Source organism: Phyllobates terribilis, unplaced genomic scaffold (genome assembly GCF_046119375.1).
Source record: "Phyllobates terribilis strain yellow unplaced genomic scaffold, ASM4611937v1 Scaffold_3__8_contigs__length_932513732, whole genome shotgun sequence".
In the NCBI taxonomy this organism is placed as follows: domain Eukaryota; kingdom Metazoa; phylum Chordata; class Amphibia; order Anura; family Dendrobatidae; genus Phyllobates; species Phyllobates terribilis.
This window is the reverse complement of record NW_027362763.1, coordinates 308,568,499-308,590,116: the sequence shown is the minus strand read 5'-3', so window position 1 is coordinate 308,590,116 and position 21,618 is coordinate 308,568,499. Positions and strand designations below refer to the sequence as shown.

Sequence of the window (21,618 nt, the reverse complement as noted above, 5' to 3'; positions counted from 1 at the left end):
CCGAGAGGGACGGAGTGCTATTTGACTCTTGAAGAACAAATTATTGTAGAATAGTTTGTGGACTCCATATACAGAGCCCCTAAGTGCTAGAAGATCAGAATCCCCCTCAAGTGACTGCATTTTGGAAATTATACCCCTTTGGGAATTTACCTACAGGTGTAGTGACAATTTTTACTTCATGGGTGTTTTCCAGAAGCAAACAGCAGTGGATGTTGTGGAGTGAAAACTGCTGTTGAAGTGACCAATACGTTGTGCCCAGCTCATGCTTCTGGAGACATTCACCTGTAAATTAGGCAGGCTCTCATCGCTACAGGAATGCCAAACTTGTGGACCCTAAATGTACCGTATTTTTCGGACTATAAGACTCACTTTTTAGTAGTAGTGGTGGAGGAGCAGGGCACAGGAGGCAGCAGCCGCCCACTGCAGCCTACACTGTCCCCGCTGCTAAAGAAAATGAATATTCATGCTCCTTAATAGCGGCACACAGTGTAGCCGCGCTGTGGCTCCTGCTGCCGGAATCGCCTGTGCTTGCTGTTAAAGGGCATGAATATTCAACCTCTCTCCACGCCCATGGGCGTGGGTAGGGGGTGAATATTCATGCCCTTTAATAAGCGGGCACACGAGATAGCCGGCAGCAGCAGGAGCCGCTGCGCAGCTACACTGTGTGCCGGCTATGGAGGAGAGTGAAGTCACTGCTCCCCGTGCACACAGTCCCAGCATGGAGAGCAGTGACTTCCAGCAGCTGATCTCTCCATGTGAGCCGCGCATGGCAGTGACGTCATGCGCGGCTCACATGGAGAGATCAGTGCAGGCAGACAGGACGCAGCACTGGAGGAGAGAGAAGAAAGGTGAGTAGGAGTGTTTATTTTTTTTTATGTGCAGCATGATGGGGATTAGGGGTGCCATGCATACCAGGACAGGGACGAGGGGTGCCATGCATACCAGGATGGGGATTGGGACCACGTATAAAAGGAAGGGGGGGGGGCATATATTCCAGGATGGGGGATATTGTCAGAATTGGGGGACATTACCCCTATACCAGTGTCAGCGGAAGACCCCCTCCCCCTTAAAAGTGCATCATGACCACATTTTTTGCTTACATTTTTTTAAAATTTTCCTCCTCTAAAACTTAGGTGCGTCTTATGGTCCGGTGCGTCTTCTAGTCTGAAAAACACGGTAGTTTAGGCACATTGTGGGGCTCAAAAGGGAGGGGGGGGATTTGGGAGCACAGAATTTTCTGAATTTCTTTTGGGGGGCAAGGGCCATTTCGCTTTTCCAGAGCCTTTGTGCTACCAGTAATGTGGAAGCCCCTTATATTTTCGTTAAAACGGTGCCTCTATCTGCTTCATTACAGGGAATCTTCCGTCAGGGGTTCCGTCCGAATTAAATATTTCAGAAATATACATGGAAACCCCGGTGTAAGCGCTCAGCGCAGGATAAATGTGAGCCGCGGCTTACTTCGTTGTTTTGGGAAGCAGAATGAACAAATTAGCAGCATGTGAAGAATTGGTTTTATTTATTTTTTATGTTCCTCGTGCGGTGTAAGTGATTTGACGACTTTATTCTTCAGCTCGGTGCGATTATAGTAATACCAGATTCATATCGGATTTTTATGATTGACAGCTGTCACACACTAAAAGACGTGTTGTTTTTTTTGCAAAATCTAGTTTTTGCATCGCCATATTTTTAGAGCTATAATTTTTGCCATATTTCTGCTGACAGTCGTGTAAGGGCTTGTTTTTTGTGGGACGAGTTGACGTTTTTATTGGTACCATTTTCGGGCATATGACATTTTTTGATCGCTTTCTATTCTGTTTTTTGGGGGGTTAAATGAACAAAAAACAGCAATTCAGGATTTGTTTTTTGAGGTGTTTTTTTTTTTTAATGCCGTTCCTCATGTGGTAAAAGTGATAAGGCAGATTTATTCTTCTGGTCAGTACGTTTACAGCGATACTACACTTAAAAAAAACTATATATGTTTTGGCGCTTTTACACAATAAAAACTATTTGATAGAAAAAAAAGAATTGTTTTTGCATAGCTTTGTTCTGAGAGCTATAACTTATTTTTTGGTTGATTGAGCTGTAGGGCGGCTTTTTTTTTTTGCGGGACAAGATGATGTTTTCAGCGGTACCATTTGTATTTACATTTAGCTTTTTGATCACATTTTATTCCACTTTTTGTTTGGCAATATGATGAAAAAGCATAGTTTTTTGTTTTTTATTTTTTACGGTGTGCACAGAAGGGGTTAATTAGTGCGACAGTTTTATAGATCGGGTTGTTCCGGACGCGGCGAGACCAAATATGTGTACTTTTTGTTTTTGCATAAATATACGAATTTATTGGTTTACATTTTTTTTATTTTTTTTTTTAACAGTTTGAAAACATTTTTAGACTTTTTTTTTTACTTTTTTACTTAGTCCTTTTATGGGACTTAAATTTTTATTTTTCTGATCACTGGTCTCATGCAATGCAATAGACATGTATTGCATTGCATGAGAGCTGACAGTTTTACACTGTATCTCCTGCTAGACTTCAGCTGCAGGCAGAGTCTAGCAGGACACAGTGCATGGCAGACCCGGAGGTGGTCATGTGACCTCCGGCTGCCATGACAACGCCAGGTTCTATCGGCAATGACAGGGGGCATCGGAAAGGTGAGTGGACGACCCCCTCTTCTCTTACGATCTTCTAAAGGCCGCGATTGCTATGGATCGTTGCATCTAGAAGATAGTAAAGAGTTAACATCATTGGGACCTGATCCAACCAGGTCCCGATGATGTCCCCTGTCAGAGCTACAGTTCTGCACTGCACCCGCTGCGCTTGGAGGACCCTGGGGGTCCTGAGCGCTGCGAGACCACCAACCATTTATAAACGTCGGCGCTGCACAGAGCCCAGGCGGCGCTGACGTTTATGTACAGTGGGCAGCTGGGAAGCAGTTAACGCCCTCTATCTCCTCAGATGATATAATGGCATTAAGAGAGGTAATATAGCATCCTGGGTAGTGTAGGTAAGGCACAAGAAATAGAAAACCTTTTATTAACTCCTTCCTCTCTAGGGAATTTATTAGCAAATTATTGGGTGTGGAGTATAAATTTAGAAAAATAATCCCTAAACGCTTGTGAAATAGCAGTGGGGCCATATATAAGGGTATCATCATTTTGTTCTAATTACATGTAATGGCTGCAGCTCTGTACATTCCCTAGGTTGTCATTCAAAGATGGTGTGGGCAGTGTTGCTCTTTTCATGTTACCTCTGTCACCATGGTATAAAGCTTTATCTTCTCAACTTTATGCATTTTCAGATCTAGTAGGGTCAATCCGAATCGCTATTTCTAAACTGCATGAGCGAAATGTTTGAGGTCATTTGTTGTATGTAATCTTTCTTGATTCTCAAACCTAGATATCTGCAATGGCCTCTATAACAGCCTTGTGAGCTTCCCATAGAATACCGAGAGAGGAGATTGAAAACAGCATTAGTATCAAAATAGTTTAATATTGTAACACACTAATTCAGTCATATTCAAATCTGCAATGACAAGATCATGTATGTATGTATATGGGTTGTTAGAAACTCTTTGCAATAAAGCTTGTAAGTCACACTCCTAGCCTAGGAAACTGGCCATATCTCAGACTAATAGGTTACCAGCCACTAAGGAAAAAGTACATTAAGAGCAAAGGCATTTTTAATTCTATAAATAGAGGGGATTTTGATAAAGAGGTAAATTGTGAAATTGTTTTTACAAGCACTTGTATGCATTTTTGATGAGAAGTCAACCTCTTTAAGTGTGATTTAATAATGTGAAATATTCATAAACTCTGATAATATGCATATACTCATTTACTACATTTGCAGATCAACTTCAAGAGCTTCAACAAGCTCACTTCCATCATCGAGAGTAAACATAGTCCAACTTGGTCTTCCTATAGCCTCTCCGCCATCGAGTGCATCAACAGCTCGCAGCTCTAAGTCATCTAGCAGAGGAAGCACCCAAAGAAGCTCAAAGTAGCAGCCCTATGGAAAATATCGATCGTAGTTTCCAGATTGCGTGATCTAATTTGTGTACTGTGGAATAATAGGCCAATTAGAGAATCTAGAAAAAAAAAAACTATCCCCCCCCCAATGTGTAATGATTTTGAATCAAAAAAGTATGAGCCATAGTGCAGAAGTGTTCTAGGGAGAAGCAAAATACTCAGCCTCAATTTCTCACCAGATTATGAAAGCGGTCACAAAACAAGAAGCTAGAACAAGGATAGTTATTGAATAAATCCATTGGGCACTAGCTTATATTACTTTCTGCCATTAGCTAAATTCATTTTTCTGGATAGCTGAGAATTGAGAAGGTGTTGTATTACTGTGAAATGTCACCTCTAAATTACAACTGACTATATAGTCATCACGATGTAAAATTCAACATACTTGTGAAGGTTTTAAAGCGAACTTGTCAGCATGATTTAGCAATGTAATGGAAAGGCATAGCCATAATTGAGCTGTTATACTGAGAAAATAGATACCTATAGTGAAGAAATCTGCTCTGTGGTTGTTCTTTAATCCGTATTTCAATTTTTGGGGTAATTACACAGGGGCGGGACTGTGGGTAGGGTCTTTGCTCCTGCCCTGGCCCCTTCCCGAGCCTCTGGTGCCTGTATGACAGGACACTGTGCAGATTGATCTTCAGACAGATTTAAAAAAAAAAAAAAAAAAAAAGGGAAACCGTGACCTCCCGGCGGTCTTCAATAAAATACCGCCACATGTGCAGATTTAGATCTCTCCTTGATTGTGTTAAAGGACTTAATCGAGCCAAGATCTCAATCTGCACATGTGCCGGCACCATTTAATTGAAGAGCGGCAGGTCAATCTGAGCCCATGCCACCCACAGCAAGAGAAAATATCAAACAGGAGACAGGTCATGCACAAATAAGTGACATGTCAGACACCAGAGACAGGTGCAGGAGCTGGGGCAAAAGCTGAAGACCCTACCCACAGTCCCACCCCAAAAGCCAATTACCCAAAAATTTCAAATGTGGATTAAAGAAAAAAAAAACAGCATAAATATTTAGTAAGGAAATCCAATGTGTATAACAGCATCATTATGGCCAAGCTTAATGATACTGACCGGTTCTCTTTAATAACAGTTTTAACTTGCAACAAGAAGTCCTTAAACCCAACCCTCACATACATCTCAGCAGTTCTATAGACTCTGCAACTCTCCTGTATAAGACTGCATGACCAATAGATAGACAAGCTGACAAACACCTTCAACATGTAGATAAATGTGACGAGTTTATTAAGACATGTGTGAAACAATACTGCACCACATAGGATGCACATTCGATACACACCTTTGTACTGTCTGAAGACAACAGGAAATGCACAAAAGATACAAACGGCAGTTGGACGATCGTATAGTTCTTTGTGAATGGTTGTCAATAACTCAGCAGCTCACTTAAGGGTTGTGTTGCAACTTATTCCTCTTCTATCCATGTAAAGCAGCTTTGTGCACAGATGCATAAGATGACAGAACATTACAAATAAAGAGTACCTACAAGTCAGGCAGTGTTTTTGTACAAAATAAACAGTTTTTCCATAAATCAGGAAAATGTAGATAACAAATCTGAATTGTTCCATTATAAACCCATAAAATAGATTTGTCTTTCAGAATAAAGGCCTGTTTTAACACAGGGAGAACATTTTAGTTACATTTTTGTTTGACCTCCTTTTTCCTTCTCAAACTCCGCAATCTGGTTGAGAATATTAAGTAAATTTCCAGGTAAATCCTTACTGGTGGCTGTATTACCATTTGAGGCCTCTTTGTGGGATGTATTTGCACTTCCTTGGAGAGACTGTTCATATGATCTACCACCATCACAAGGCTTTCTTTCATTGGTTCCACAGTCAGACATTGAATACTTCCTTTGATAGGAATCGGACTTCCGGCTGAATGATGTTTTGCTGTCTTTGTGACTGTCTTTAATATCTCTATATTTCACCTCAGCTTTTGTGGTGCTTGAAGCTGTAGAATCTCTTCTACTAGGTCTATACTTACTGGCTGAAGCTGCACTTTTTGATGTGCTACCGCTCACATGAGTTTTTGCACTACTGTAAGAATCTCTTGAATCTTCAGACCTACCTCCAGCAGGATCTATAAATTCCAAAGACGAAGACGACTGGGATCGATTCCTTGTTTTAAATTCGATGGATTTTCTGTGAGGTCTATACCGGCTGTCATATAGTCTGCGGTCATCTTGTTTGAGAAAAGAGGCCGAAGTGTCTGCAGGTGGAGTAAGCTGTTCATCTTCACGAGCTGGCACACTAGATGAATGCCTTCGTGAGCGGTTTGAAGATACAGAATGCTTTCTACTTCTCTTTTTCTTGCGTTTTTTATGGCTAGAAGAAGATGAAGAGCTCTCTGAAGATGAGGTACTTGATGAAGAAGATGAAGATTTTTTGTGTTTCTTCTTTCTATCATAATAAATAGTAATTGACAAGCAGTTTAGTAGACACATTTTCAGATTCAGCTGAAACCTGACAGTGGAACGGCTTAAAAGCAAGAGAAACTTCAATGATCAAGAGAAACCATGACTTTGTGATATAATTTAGTATGCACAGCCAACACACTAGACTACCACAAATGAATGTTACCTGGAGGATAAGGTTATTTAGTAGTATTGAGCCAACATGCTCGGATAACATGTTATCTAAGCATGCCTGATCTTATCTGAGTATTTTCGGCATGCTCGGCAAATATGTTTGCCTCCCTGCGGCTTCATGTTTTCCAGCGGTAGACAGATACAACTCATGCGGGGATTGACTGTTTGTTAGCCAATCCCCGCATGTGTTGTATCTGTCTACCGCCGGAAAATATGCAGCCGCAAGGAGGCAAACATATTAGCTGAAAATACCCGGATAAAACCGAGCATGCTCGGATAATAAGTTATCCAAGCACATTCGCTCAACACTATTTAATAAATGTATGGTCATCTTAAGAGCTTAAAGTTTGAAATTGTGTATGCAAAGGTTTTCCTCAAATGGACAGTACTGTGTAAAAGTTTAGGGAGGTGTGGAAGAAAAATCTAAAAAATAATGCTTTAAAAAAATAAATGTGGCAAGTTTATTTATCAATTCATAAACTCTAAAGTGAATTAACAGAAGAGAAATCTAAAACAAACCAATATTTGGTGTGACAGCGCTTTGATTTCAAAACAGTATCAATTCTTCTAGGTACTCTTGCACAGTTTTTAAAGGTTGAGATCAGGGATCTGTGGGGCATATCATCTCTTCCAGCTCTCCTTTCTTCGTTATACAGTCATATGAAAAAGTTTGGGCACCCCTATTAATCTTAAGCTTAATGTTTTATAAAAATTGGTGTTTTTGCAACAGCTATTTCAGTTTGATATATGTAATAACTGTTGGACACAGTAATGTTTCTGCCTTGAAATGAGGTTTATTGTACTAACAGAAAATGTGCAATCTGCATTCAAACAAAATTTAACAGGTGCATAAGTATGGGCACCCTTATCATTTTCTTGTTTTAAATACGCCTACCTACTTTTTACTGACTTACTAAAGCACTTTTTTTGGTTTTGTAACCTCATTGAGCTTTGAACTTCATAGCCAGGTGTATGCAATCATGAGAAAAGCTACTTAAAGCTTGCCACTTGCAAGTTGTTCTCCTGTTTGAATCTCCTCTGAAGAGTGGCATCATGGGCTCCTCAAAACAACTGTCAAATGATCTGAAAACAAAGATTATTCAACATAGTTGTTCAGGGGAAGGATACAAAAAGCTGTCTCAGAGATTTAACCTGTCAGTTTCCACTGTGAGGAACATAGTAAGGAAATGGAAGAACACAGGGACAGTTCTTGTTAAGGCCAGAAGTGGCAGGCCAAGAAAAACATCAGAAAGGCAGAGAGGAAGAATGGTGTGATCAGTCAAGGACAATCCTCAGACCACCTCCAGAGAGCTGCAGCATCAACTTGCTGCAGATGGTATCACTGTGCATTGGTCAACTATGCAACGCACTTTGCACAAGGAGCTGTACGGGAGAGTGATGCGAAAGAAGCCGTTTCTGCAAGCACGCCACAAACAGAGTCTGCTGAGGTATGCAAAAGCACATTTGGAGAAGCCAATTTCTTTTTGGAAGAAGGTCCTGTGGACTGATGAAACCAAGATTGAGTTGTTTGGTCATAAAAAAAGGCGTTATGCATGGCAGCAAAAAAACACAGCATTCCAAGAAAAACACTTGCTACCCACAGTAAAATTTGGTGGAGGTTCCATCATGCTTTGGGGCTGTGTGGCCAATGCCGGCACCGGGAATCTTGTTAAAGTTGAGGGACGCATGGATTCCACTCAGTATCAGCAGATTCTTGACAATAATGTTCAAGAATCAGTGATAAAGTTGAAGTTACGCAGGGGATGGATCTTTCAGCAAGACAAATGATCCAAAACACCGCTCCAAATCTACTCAGGCATTCATGCAGAGGAACAATTACAATGTTCTGGAATGGCCATCCCAGTCCCCAGACCTGAATATCATTGAACATCTGTGGGATCATTTGAAGAGGGCTGTCCATGCTCGGCGACCATCAAACTTTACAAAACAATTCCAGTTCAGTTAAGAGGAATGGTCAAAAATACCTTCATCCAGGATCCAGGAACTCATTAAAAGCTACAGGAAGCGACTAGAGGCTGTTATTTTTGCAAAATGAGGATCTACTAAATATTATTGTCACTTTTCTGGTGAGGTGCCCATACTTATGCACCTGTCAAATTTGGTTTGAATGCAGATTGCACATTTTCTGTTAGTACAATAAACCTCATTTCAAGGCAGAAACATTACTGTGTCCAACAGTTGTTACATATATCAAACTGAAATAGCTGTTGCAAAAACACCAATTTTTATAAAACATTAAGCTTAAGATTAATAGGGGTGCCCAAACTTTTTCATATAACTGTACTTAAGATAGATCTTAATGGCATTGGCTGTATGTTTGGGGTCACTGTCCTACAGTAGAATAAAATTTGAAACCTATCAGATACCTCCCTGATGATATTGCATGATGGATAAGTATCTGCCCGTATTTCTTAGCATCGAGAACACCATTAATGCTGACCAGATCCCAACTCCATTTGCTGAAATGCAGCAACAAACGTGCAAAGATCCTCCACATTGTCTGCAAGCAATAGTGAAGCACTCATTTTTGTATCAACCTCTAGCCCTTTGGAAAACAAATTGCCTTCTGTTACAGCAAAATATTTCACATTTTGACTCAGTCAAGAGCAACTGCTGCCATTTTTCTGCACACCATCTCCGATGTTTTTCTGCATAGTTGAGTTGCTTGGTTTCAATTTCATGTCAAAGAGTATGTGCCCACGATGCAGAAATGAAGCAGAAAATTTCTGCAGCGTTTCTGCATGTTCTTGGCAGTCAAAAACGCTTGCGGATTTTACATGAGTTTTTTCAGCGTTTTTACATGCAGATTTGACTTGCGTTTTTCAAATGCATTGGGACCTCAAATCCGCATGCAGTAACGCACAAATAATGGACATGCTGTGGATTTTTCCGCTGCGGAAAATTCCGCAGCATGGGCACAGGACATGCAGATTTTCATTGGGGATCATGGGGCACGGATTAGCAAGCGTTTTGCAAGTGTTTACGCTGCGGAAAATCTGCATAAAAAAAGCTTGAAAAACGCATAGTGGGCACATAGCCAAAAGGTCTGGCTTTTTGGCCGCAATTCTTCCATGAAGACTACTTCTATCCAGACTTCTCCGAACAGTAGATAGGTGTAGTTGGGTGCCACTGGTTGCTGTCAGTTCTGAGCTGATGGCACTGCTGGACATCTTCTGACTTCAAAAGGAAAGGCTCTGCTGCACTAAGTTTCCTTGGCCGATTACTGCATCTCTGGTCTTCAAACTCTTTTAAAGAAGCACCAAGAAATAGGCAACATTGAACAGTACATCTTGAATAGTCTGCTTTTAAGGGGTTGTCCACTACACGGACAACGCCTTTGTAAATTCGTGTTTCCCCCTTTTAAAATAACACTTTTATTCACCTCCATTGCCGGCATCATTCCAGCAGTGTCGGCACTGTCCCTCCGCGAGAGCGCTTAAAGTGTGATTGTCATGTGAACCCTATGGCCAATTAGCGTCCGCTTTGCTCTCCCCAACATCAGACGTATCACATATCTGGAAGAAAAAAAGAGCAGCAGCGCTCATTTCCTCTGGACGTAAGCAAGTTGTCTGAAGTGAAGCAGTCGCTGATTGGCCGCGGGTTCGAGTGACATCAAACGGTTATGCAATCACTAGGAGAAACAGTGCTGACGCCTCTGGAACGGCGCCGACACTGGAGGGGAGTATAAGTGTTATTTTAAAAGGGGGGAAACATATGAATTGAGAAGGGGTTGTTTGAGCAGTGACAACCCCTTTAAAGTCTGTGCCTGGGAGAGACTTTGCTGTTGCATTACCTTGTTTTCTAGTTGCTGTGCTGACTGTTGTCATTGTGTATTACTTGTGACATGAAACGGTCTTCCACAACCTCACCCTTGTAGCAGAGTTTGGCTGTTCCTCACAGTTTTCAGCATCCTACATAGCTGCTTCTGACTGTTTTAACCTATGAAAGTGATCATCATTATCACCTGCCTAGTATAATTGGTTACTCATACACGTGACTATAATCCTACAAAATCCCTGACTTGTGCAAGTGTACCTTGAAAGAACTGATGCTGTTTTGAAGGAAAAGGTTGGTCACATCAAATATTGATTTGATTTAGATTTCTCTTTTGTTAATAGCTTATTTTTAAAGCATTCTTTACTTTGCAGCATTTTCCCATATCTACCTAAAACTTTTGGATAGTACTGTAGAGGTCATGGTTGAGGATACATTTTTTACACTGCTGCATATAAACCCCTTCGTAATGCAGCTAATTTTAACCTTAATGACCAAGCCAAATTTTTGAAATCTGACCCCAGTGATTGTTAGAAAATGATGGTTAGAAAATTTTGCAAGTTATATCACTCAACATGATTAATAAATAACATTTACCACATGTCTACTTTAAATCTGCATTATTTTTTTTTAAAAAAAACTTTTTTTGTTGATCAGCAATTTCTATGACAAAAAATACCCCAAGGTGACACCATTCTAAAAACTGCACCCCTCAAGGTCCTCAAAACCACATTCAAGAAGTTTATTAACCCTTCAGGTGCTTCACAGGAATTAATGGACTGTGGAAGGAAAAAAAAAATTGAAAATTTTTTTTTTCCACTAAAATTTTACTTTAGCCGTAAATCTTTTACTTTCACAAGAGCCACAAGAAAATGAACCCCAAATTTGTTGTGCAATTTCTGCTGAGTATGCAGTTACCCCATATGTGGGGGAAAACTACTGTATGGGCACACGACAGGGCTCAGAAGGGAAGCAGCATTGTTTGACTTTCAGAACACAGAGTTTGCTGGAATAATTAGCAGATGCCATGTCGCATTTGGAGAGCCCCTGATGTGACTAAACAGTGGAAACCTCCCACAAGTGACCCCATTTTGAAAACCAGACCCCTCAAGGAATGTATCTAGATGTGTGGTGAGCACCTTGAACCCACAGGTGCTTCACATAAGTTTATAATGTTGAACAAGGGTAACAAAGCAAAATGAACCATACAATTTGTTGTGCAATTTCTCTTGAGTACACCAATACTCCATATGTGATCACAAACTACTTTTGGAGGCACAGTGCAAAGCTCAGAAGGGAAGAAGCGCCATATTGGAGTTCAGATTTTGCTGAAATGGTTTCAGGGTGCCATGTCAAATTGGCAGAGCCCCTGAGGTGTCAGAACAGCATAAAACCCCCATAAGTGATGCAATTTTACAAGTTACACCTCTCAATTAATTCTTCTAGGAGTGCAGTGAGCATGTTGACACCATATGTGCCTCACAGAAATGTATACCATTGGGCGGTGAAGAAAGAATAATTACATTTTTACTGCCTTAAGCCCCACATTTTTAATTTTTATAAGGGCTAATAGGAAAAAATGGACCGCTCAGTTTGTTGTGCAATTTCTCCTGAGTACGCCAATACCCTACATGTAATCGCAAACTACTTTTGAGGCACAGTGCAAAGCTCAGAAGGGAAGGAGCGCCATATTATAGTGCAAATAGTACCTGCAAACCATAACAGTAACATGTCCCACTGGGAGACTGGACTTTGAGGGGCCTATATATTGGAAACTCCCGAAAAGTGATATTTTAAAAATCTCACCCTCAAATAAATACTTTAAAACTGTTGTCAGGATATTTTTTTTAACCCATCAGTTATTACGCAGGAAAGTGGAATAAAGGAAATAAAAATAATTTTACCTCTAAAATCTTGCTTTAGCCCCAAATTTCTCACTTTTGCAAGAGGTAACACCAATAAGTGGACCCCAAAGTTTGTTACCCACTTTCTTACGAGCATGTATGGATTGTGTGATGACTGAAAAATGCCAATTTTCTTTTGATTTATTGCGCTTATTCAAAAAATAATAGATTTTGATAAAATCAAACTTTTACAGAAGTGGCAGCTCCAAATGTGTTCAATTTTTTAACTGGGAAAAAGGGGGGTGATTCGAATTTTAATTTTCTTCAAACTCCAGTCACTGCGATTAAAGGCAGATGCTGCATGTGTAACAATGTGGCATCTGCCGGATATGGTGTGGGCTCAGCTCCTGCACCCAGACATATGCTGTACATGTACTGCAGATATCAGGAAGGGTGTAAACCTATACAGAATAAAACCACTAATACTCAACAACTGTATTAAATATAGGCAATAAAAGCTGGTTTATCAGGATCCCTAGAAGATCATGGAATATCTGTACCTTTTCTCTTCTTTTAGAAGTTTACGCAACTTCTCTGCACTGGTTTCTATTTTCCTTTCTTTAGTTTTTTCTTCCTCTTCTTCATGTTTCTCTCTTTTTTCGAAAGATTTCTTTTTATCAAGTTATCAAAAAGATATTGTTATAACACATATGATAATATTCAGCAGACCCACCACCCACGTTATAAATGACAATAAGCCACATGTATAGTTTTAGAAGAGCCAAGATATATATACAAAAGGATCAATTGGCATAAAAAGTGGAAAAATAGCAATGTCCACATTAAACCCATTACGTATAATTTGCCATAAATTACAATATACATGGGCATAAATTCACAAAGTATGGAATTCAAGTGAAGGCGTTATTAGCATAGCCATCAGAACAAGGAGGTATACAGGCCAAAATGGCAATCAATAACACAGAAGTATATGTTCATACAAACCAGTTGACAATGACCCGAGTCCATTTTAGTGGTAGTTTAGGAATCAATCCATTTTCAAAGCAGTAGGAGAAGCGATGGATATTCACAGTCGCAGCCAAGAGTTCAAGGCAGGAGGAGACACAGAGAAACACATCATCAGTATTACAGGACATAGTATACAAGAGAGAAACAACTAAGTGGATAATAAGTCATCTGACAGCTTATTTGGAGAGCCACTGATCTGATGTGTGAAAGCCCAGTTTACCTACATTACCCCATATCCTGAAAAGAATAGTCCTTCTGTCAACTGATCATAGCTGCAAGCTCAACCTCCCCCCCAAATAAAGTCTACAATTAAGGCAAAGATAAGCAATGTATCCATAGTATATAGACAGCAGTTAATGGATTACTATAAAACAGAATTCCAACTATGGCTCTCAAGGAATGCAGCGCTGAGGTAGAAAAAAAATCCTGAGAATATCTTAAAATTTATAAATTAATTATTATTAATAATAAAATTAGACAAACTCACCTTACTGATCCCCCCCACCAGTCTCTGTACATTCCTATAGCTGATAACTTGAATGCTAACCACATGATGTTTGCCCACTGATCTCTGTGCTACAGAGACTCATTAGCTGCAGCAGTCATGTGGGCAGATTGTACGTGCCTACAGCCGATCAGTACGTGCCTGCAGCCGATCATGTGCAGAGACTGTTGCAGGACTAGAATGGCAAATTCGGAGCAGCATGAATTTGTATGGCAAGTATGATTAATTTATAATATTCTAAGCTATTCTCAGATATTTATGGCATGGAGAATCCCTTTAGTATAATATATAGAGAGAAAGCAGCTTGTATTGAAGAATTTATAGTAGCCCATCAATATCAATATATAGGGTAGCATGGCGCTTGCTTGTCCCAGTTCATATCATAGAGAAAATAAAGAATCACCTGTATACATTGGCGCACTTTGTTCAGAGCCTCCTCAGCCTCCATGAAGGATTTGTCAATGGTTAAAGCCTTATTGTAGTAACTCTCCGCATTCAGTAGTTTATCCTCCTCCTCCAGCCTGCAATGAGGTCATTATGTTAGTTTCAACAAAACAGACTGCACTGACAATGAAAGATGGTGAACGAGAGTTCTTATGAACATATTTTCACAATAATCTGTCCGTATAAACAGGCAGCAGATTACCCGATGAACTAACAAAATGCTAGTTCATCGGGTGAAGTGATTTTTAAGCAAGCTTAAAAATTATCCTTCTTGACAGCGCTTTGTCCAGTGTTAACAGGACTTGCGCTGCCGAGAACAATGAAAGCATACGTGCACAGAACAATTATTACTGGTCGCTCAGTGCACATCTTGAGCAGTCTGCCTGTGTAAAGAGACTATTAAATGATCTCCGATAGTGAATATTTAGTGGTCATTTAGTGCCAATCTGACAGTCCATATAAATGGATCTTAAAGCTACGTTCCCACAATGAGCTTTTGGTGAATTTTTGATGTTGCAGAATTTCTGAAGCATTTCTACACCTATTAAGTAAATTATATTGCTTGCGGTTTTTCATTGGGTTTTTGACACTTCCTTGTCTTCGGCTTTGACAAAATGTTATTGACACAGTCGTGTAGTTTACATGCATTTTTAATGTGTTTCTGCAGCACAAACGCACTAAAAATGCAAAAGCGTTTTTTACCTGCCGATTTTCTGTATCTAATGTAATTCTATGGGGAAAATGCTCAGATAAAACGCCATGTTGCGGATTTCAAACACGCACCGCAGGTCAGTTTACGCTGAGTAAAAAAAACAAAACACAACAATGGGCATGACATTTCTATAAGTACCATCTGCTTTGCTGGAACTGTAAGACACTGATTTCTTGGCATAGCGTGAATACACAGCTTCAAAATCTCATTGTGGGCACACAGCCTATAGACATGTGTAAGACTTCAGAATGAATGGACAGGATACAACTGGGGAAAATAGTTATATTAATAAACACATGTTGGCTTTTTTGTGTTTGAGACTGAAGAATACAAGTAGTTAGGAGGGAAGACATGTCCTTTACAGATGGGAAAACGATCACAAGAGAAAGCAATCCTGTATAAAATGGACTTACTGGCCACCTCTCTCCACAAGTGTTTGGCAAAGGTATTTTCTTGCATTCTTATGAGTTGGGCAGTTTTCTAGGGCAATTTCAAAATCATCAATTGCTTTATTTAAGCTGCCTTTTGTAGCGTATCTAGGAAAAATAATAAAACAAAATAGTAAAAAATAATAGAAGCACATTACATTTCATCAGCAAGTCTGCAACACATTAACTCCTAGCCACCATGGCAACAATTTCGTTTATACTCTCCTTCAAAGTCATAACTTTAAAAAAAAAAAAAAAAATCTGTCTACATAGCCATATGAAAAATAGTGAAAAAGACAAGACAGTTTTATTGAGTGCATTTTGGGGTACATGTGTTGATCGGTATTATTGCATATTTAGGTGGGAGATACAGATAAAGTCTGTAGTTCCGGTGTTTTGATTGGTTTGCTTTAAAGCATTTATCGTACAGGTTAAATAATTAATTATTTTTAAAAAATTTGATTTTTTTTGCAGTTTTATATTTTAAATGTCCTTTTAAAAGAGGGGGGTATTTAAAGTTTAACATTTTTTATCTTCTTTTTTTTTAGTCTGGAGACTAACATATGATCACTTGTTCTATACAAGACTTTGCTTCACAGCGTCACCAACACGGCTGCTTTGGGGGCCTCCAGCAGCCATAGCAATCCATCAGCACGCCAGAAACACTTGATGGGCATCAACGGAATTTACAGTGGAATTTAAGCTTAGCTCTGATCACTGATGTAACCGGTAGATGCCAACAGGTGCCGGGCACGGCGAGGGTTCAGTCCCTGAGCCAGCTCCATATACCCGAACTCGACATGCGCTGTACGTGTATTGCAAGATGTCTGAAAGGGGTTAAAGAAGCACCTGAATTTTATTTCTAAATTAATCCCAATATAACGGTGTATTTAAATAAAAGCATCTATACCCCATTTACAAAAGTTTTCACCCTAAGGCTACGTTCACACACTGCGTATTTTCTGCGCGGGTATTTTCCTGCAGTTTTTACCTGCGTATTTTTTCTCGCAGGTAAAAAAAAGAACACCTCCATTCACACACTGCGTTTTTTTTAAAACATGCGTTTTTTTCTGCAGTGTACACTACAAAGACAGACAAAGTTTGTTGAAAAAAAAAAAGTGTCATTGATGTCATTTCCTGTCTTCTCTACTGAGAAGAGATTATACACTGGAGTATACAGCATGGCTAATCTGGCAGCTGCAATGGCCTTGAGTCAAACAGCAGGCAAACCTTACTCCTTTCCTCTACATGTCAGCTGGTCGTCCATGCAACTCAGGCGTGAGTGTGAGGGAAACCTTCGCTAACTATTTTATGAGTCCCGAAGGTGCCGTGTCCTGGCAATACTCCTGTGTCGGTGTTGAGCAGCTGGACCCGCAGAGAGCCCTTGAAGAAAATACCACACCCAATACATAGGACTTAAAGTCCCGACAGTGGTGAATATGTTGGTGACATTTTGCCCCGGTGGACAAAGAAAACAAGCAGACAACATTGTAGTTCAAATTTTTTATATTTCTGGAACTGTTTTTACTTGCAAAAGTATTTCTTCTGGTTTTCAAAAATGTTATAAAAATCGTTTCATCTACATAAATTGGTTTTATTTTTTCTTGTAAACTTTAACATGTTAACATAAAGTGCAAAGCACCAAAAAGTGGTGCGAACATTTTAAACCCACATGGATGTCCAACTCCACTCATCAATGGCCGCCAAGAGGGTATGCTTCCAGCTTTCATTAGTATTGCCCAAGGCCCTTTACTCCTCACCACTGACCGTGAGTCATTCAGCACTTGGGCAACACTAATCAAAGCCGGAAACATGCCCTCTTGGCGGCAACTGAGGAGTGGACTTGGACATCATGGCATTGTCACACCATACAAACTGTCTTTAAAGGCAAGACTTGCCTAATTGTCATGTAAAAGGCTTTGTGTGTAGGAGTAGTAGCTCCAGTCTGGAAAGTGATCTCTAGACTGTGCTGCTACTCTGGCACCATGTGAACCTGCAGTAGCATTGGGTACAGATGTCATAGATCTCAATGCTGCTGTAGGTGCAGTACAACTTGCTGGCTCAGGCTGCCACAAGTCCTCTAACGAGGACACAACTTTTGTCAAGGAGGACTTGCGGTTAGGGTGTTCTGCATAGTATGTCACCACCATCGATAAAAATGATATGCAGGACTCTCTATTGTCAGGGGTTAAATTCCTTACACGTCTGGCTAGCGAGCTCCCAAAGGTGCTATACTCATCATCCTCTGGCTGTTGTTGGATCAAGGCCATAGCCCGTGCCAGAGCCACCTTTTCCTCCTCCTGCACTGCCACATTTTTCCTTTTTTTAGCCTGTTTTCTGGGTGGTGGTGACAAGGGGCTAGACGAATCAACCAGAACAGGTCTAGCAGCACTACGGTCCTCAGAGTCAGGCAGGTTTTCGGGGGCCGGACTTGAGAGGGTGCTGTCAGTAGTCGGTGATTGACACTCTGTTGTCATGGTCACAGAGGTTGAGTTGCATTCTGGCATTGGGGGCGTAGTGCTCAGCACAGCACTGGGGATAACCGCAGGCACGGTTGGTGTTGCAGTCACAGCAGCAGGAGAGGAAGAGGATGGCATCGTTGGGAGTGGCCGTACATTCCCAATGGTTCTGTAAAGGGAAACATCAAAACAATTATGTTAGTCTTTTGTCATTTTGATAACGCTTGAAATTAGAAGTTAAAAACTTTATTGATACTTACGGACGGTAATACAGACTTCCCATCAAGAATTGTAGCTCCTGGTCAAATTTCACATTATTCCCATAGGCCGCAGAGCCACTTGGCGCTTCCCGTTTGACCCGCATGAATCGGTCCTTCACAGACCTCCACTGTTTCCATCGTGTCCAAGCTCGTCACATGTGAGCAGTGGCGGGGATCCAGGAACAAAGAATCCCAAAATAGTGGGATTTCCGGTTCCTGTTTTCCCTAGGGCTGCCCCCGTGTGACGTCACATCCTTCATTTCTCCTGCACCTCCGTAAAAAAGCGCTGGAATTACGCAGTGTGCGAACACCACTGCGTTATTCCATCGCTTATAATAGGCACAATATGGGAGAATACGCACTATGGCCTGCACTAAGAATTGACATGTCAATTCTTTACGCAGCTGCGCTTTCGCGCTGCGTAAAATTACACAGTGTCTGAACGGCAAAGTCAATTTCCCATTCACTTTGCTGGCAGACACAAGGCACATTGCGTAGTCTGAAAAAGCGCGCGCAAAAATACGCAGTGTGTGAACGTAGCCTAACCATGTTTTCTGCATATTCAGGATCAGGAGCTCCTGGGAGAAAGCGCTCCGTCTCTTGTACCCCCAACTCTACCTGCCCATTTAAAATTGTAGGCTTATAGCCCAAAAGTGGCATGAGGATAGGACCCATCAAAAGGAGGTCACCTTGCCATGGTTGATGGTCATATATGAATTGGCCAATTTATGCGCCAAGAACCTTCATTTAAAGTACATTTTATTTAGCAACAATGTAGTTTAGATCTCATGTTTCCAGTGTTTGCATATATCTTGGCCCATACAGGGTGCGGCTGTGTTCTCTTTTTGTATGTTATGCAGTCATTGCAGCATGCACCTGTTCACACTATATGGAGGTGCTGGTCAGGTTTTTTGTACACCCACTCTGATGTAACTTCATACCAGTAAAGTAGTTCAGCAGAGGGCAGTGAACCATTGTAGGTAAAAGGAAGCGTGTTACAGTCACAGCAAGAAATGGTGATAGGTTTTTGCTACCCCATCTAGGATTAGCATGATGTAGGGGCAGAGACCCAGATTCCAGCGATGTATCTCTACGTTGCTGCAGTTCTGATATAAAGCCATAAGTCCTGCGCTGCTAATATATAGCTATTAACGGGTTAATCCTGCACTGCTCACTTCCACATTGAGCGCTGAACGGGGCAGATGACATCACGTCTACTGCAAGGATGCGTACAGACTGAAATACATTTGTACCAAACTAAATAACTTTATATATCCAGTGTTAATTATAGATGAACTTCAAAAATATCAGGTATGAAATATATCTTCTCTATTCCCCAATATTAACTTCTTGTACACACATAAGGATATTGCAGTTAAGAGATACTCACAAGGCACCTCGCGCTACCAGAGCTTCAACATTTTTGGGATCAATTTCTAAAGCTTTGTTGTATTCATTCATGGCATCTACATGGCGTCCTAGCTTGAAGTAATCAACTCCCATCTTCACACTGTAAAAAAATAAAATGGACAAAGGCATTTTAACATTTAACAGAAATCACATTTTACCAGTCCACAAAAAGTAGAAATAAACTTACCACTTTAATGCCCATGAGGAGGACTGCTTTCTTCTTAAAGAAGGAGCATAATCTTGATCACAAAAATTCTCCCTGTGGAAAGAAAGTGTTTTTGTTTTTCTTTACATTTTTCGCCATCTGAGGGATGAAAAGACTTACACAAATGATATAATATAACAATTAAAAGGTTTATCCCAGATTTCATTTTTAAGAGTGCAACACTCCCCAGCTTCCGGCCTACTGGGGAGCAGGAGCGCCTGCTTAATTTACAGTCTGATCATTGCACCACTGGCATGAACTGTGTGCTCTCCGATGCTATGACGCCACCTGGTCTCTGCAGCACTGGAGGAGCGCAGAAGCACTGAAGCTGGCCACAATCTGGAGCCAGCACTGCACTCCAGCCACCCTGGACAGCTTTAGGGAAATACTTACAAGCTCAACAGTAAAGAGCTTGTTAGCATTGTGCATGTTCAGCCACCGCTGCTAGACAAGAGCGGTAGCCAGTAACCTAAACAATGAGTAATACATAAAAAAACAACTTAATTATCGAGGGGGAAATTTTAATGAACAGTTAATTGTTTTTACAAGTACTTTCCAATTATAACCATCTTTGAAGATGGTAATAACCCTTTAATATCCCTTTGGACAATAGATCCATCGCATGTATGTGCACATGCACTTGAAAAAGTGCAACAGAAATGTACAGAATGGATGAAAATACTGCATTTTTGCATTATGGATACTGGCACAAAGTTTTGGTGGCAAAAGAAGCAAAACACAGGAATGATAGGATATACTGCAGTTTGAAAATATGTGTGAATATGGCCTTAATGTCACACTGAAAAACACACATAGCCAAAAGAATATATGGATTAAATACAAATAAGTGGACGCTGTCAGCTTTATGATTGGAAAATCATGCAACAGGAGTGATTTATTAGTTGGGTGCCATTTCATACGTACATTGCATTAGTAAATGTTTATGAACAATGCAGATGCACAGACAAATAATAGGATGCTACCACTGAAAGAAACAACTAATACAAAGGGAAAACAGCAAAGCAATGCAGAAGGAAGTGGATACCTAGAGATATAAAATTAAATTTTTATTGAGCACAAAAACAATCTCTTCTTATCAGCATAGATAAATTCATATATGAGCAATAATATGCACTGTGGTACATATAGAAACTATTGTATGTAACAGCTAGGTATAAATCCAGACAATACTGGTCAATCCCACAAGTATAAGCACCTCAAGCTGAACTAAATAATGTAAGGATAATGTGCATGGCCATCTATTGACAGCGGCATTTAACTAGTCAACAGCCGCGGGTCGATCTCGGATCCCCCCGCGGCTGTTAGAGACACTTGATGGGTGATTAAAGGAGTTGTCCACTACTTTCACAATGATGCCCTATCCATAGGATACGGCATCAATGTATAATCGGCCAGGTTTCCGCACGTGGCACCCCCGCTGATCAGCTGTTATCGGTGCCGGCGATGCTTGGCCGTCAAGTTGTAGGCCGGCGCTTGTTACTGCACATCCGCCTCCTATTCAATTGAATGGGAGGAGGATGTGTAGTACCCAGCTGTGGCCACTACAGATGGACATAAATATAAGTCATTGTTCGTGCAGGGGTTAACCAAACAATCAGTATGGTCAGGAGATGAAGATATCATATAAAGTTCAATGAATCATACCAATAGTAGGTAATGAAATCAGAACCGATAAGCAAGGTTGTGGAGTCAGTAAGCCAAACCTCCTACTCCGACATCTCAATTTCCATGACACAGACTCCAACTCCCTCATACATGGCTCATGTTTACGTGATAAATTTACTGTAGCACAGATTCATCTCAGCTAAAAGTCTAGACCCTTAGATCAGGAAAAGGACAGACATTTAGAGGACATTTCATA

The 21,618-nt window shown here is 40.6% G+C and overlaps 2 protein-coding genes across 2 annotated transcripts in view; one reads left to right on the top strand and one right to left on the bottom strand.

The window, feature by feature from the left end:
• Positions 1-5,690, top strand: part of CCDC39 (coiled-coil domain 39 molecular ruler complex subunit) — a 119,104-nt gene extending 113,414 nt beyond the window's left edge. The window contains exon 20 of the mRNA XM_073674972.1: positions 3,851-5,690. Within this exon, the coding sequence (XP_073531073.1) occupies positions 3,851-4,004 (154 nt within the window). The 3' untranslated portion in view covers positions 4,005-5,690. The remainder of the gene's footprint in view (positions 1-3,850) is intronic.
• Positions 5,260-21,618, bottom strand: part of TTC14 (tetratricopeptide repeat domain 14) — a 47,932-nt gene continuing 31,573 nt past the window's right edge. The window contains 7 exon segments of the mRNA XM_073674973.1: positions 5,260-5,714; positions 5,716-6,457; positions 12,845-12,954; positions 14,222-14,339; positions 15,388-15,510; positions 19,512-19,631; positions 19,719-19,790. Of these exon segments, the coding sequence (XP_073531074.1) occupies positions 5,688-5,714; positions 5,716-6,457; positions 12,845-12,954; positions 14,222-14,339; positions 15,388-15,510; positions 19,512-19,631; positions 19,719-19,790 (1,312 nt within the window). The 3' untranslated portion in view covers positions 5,260-5,687.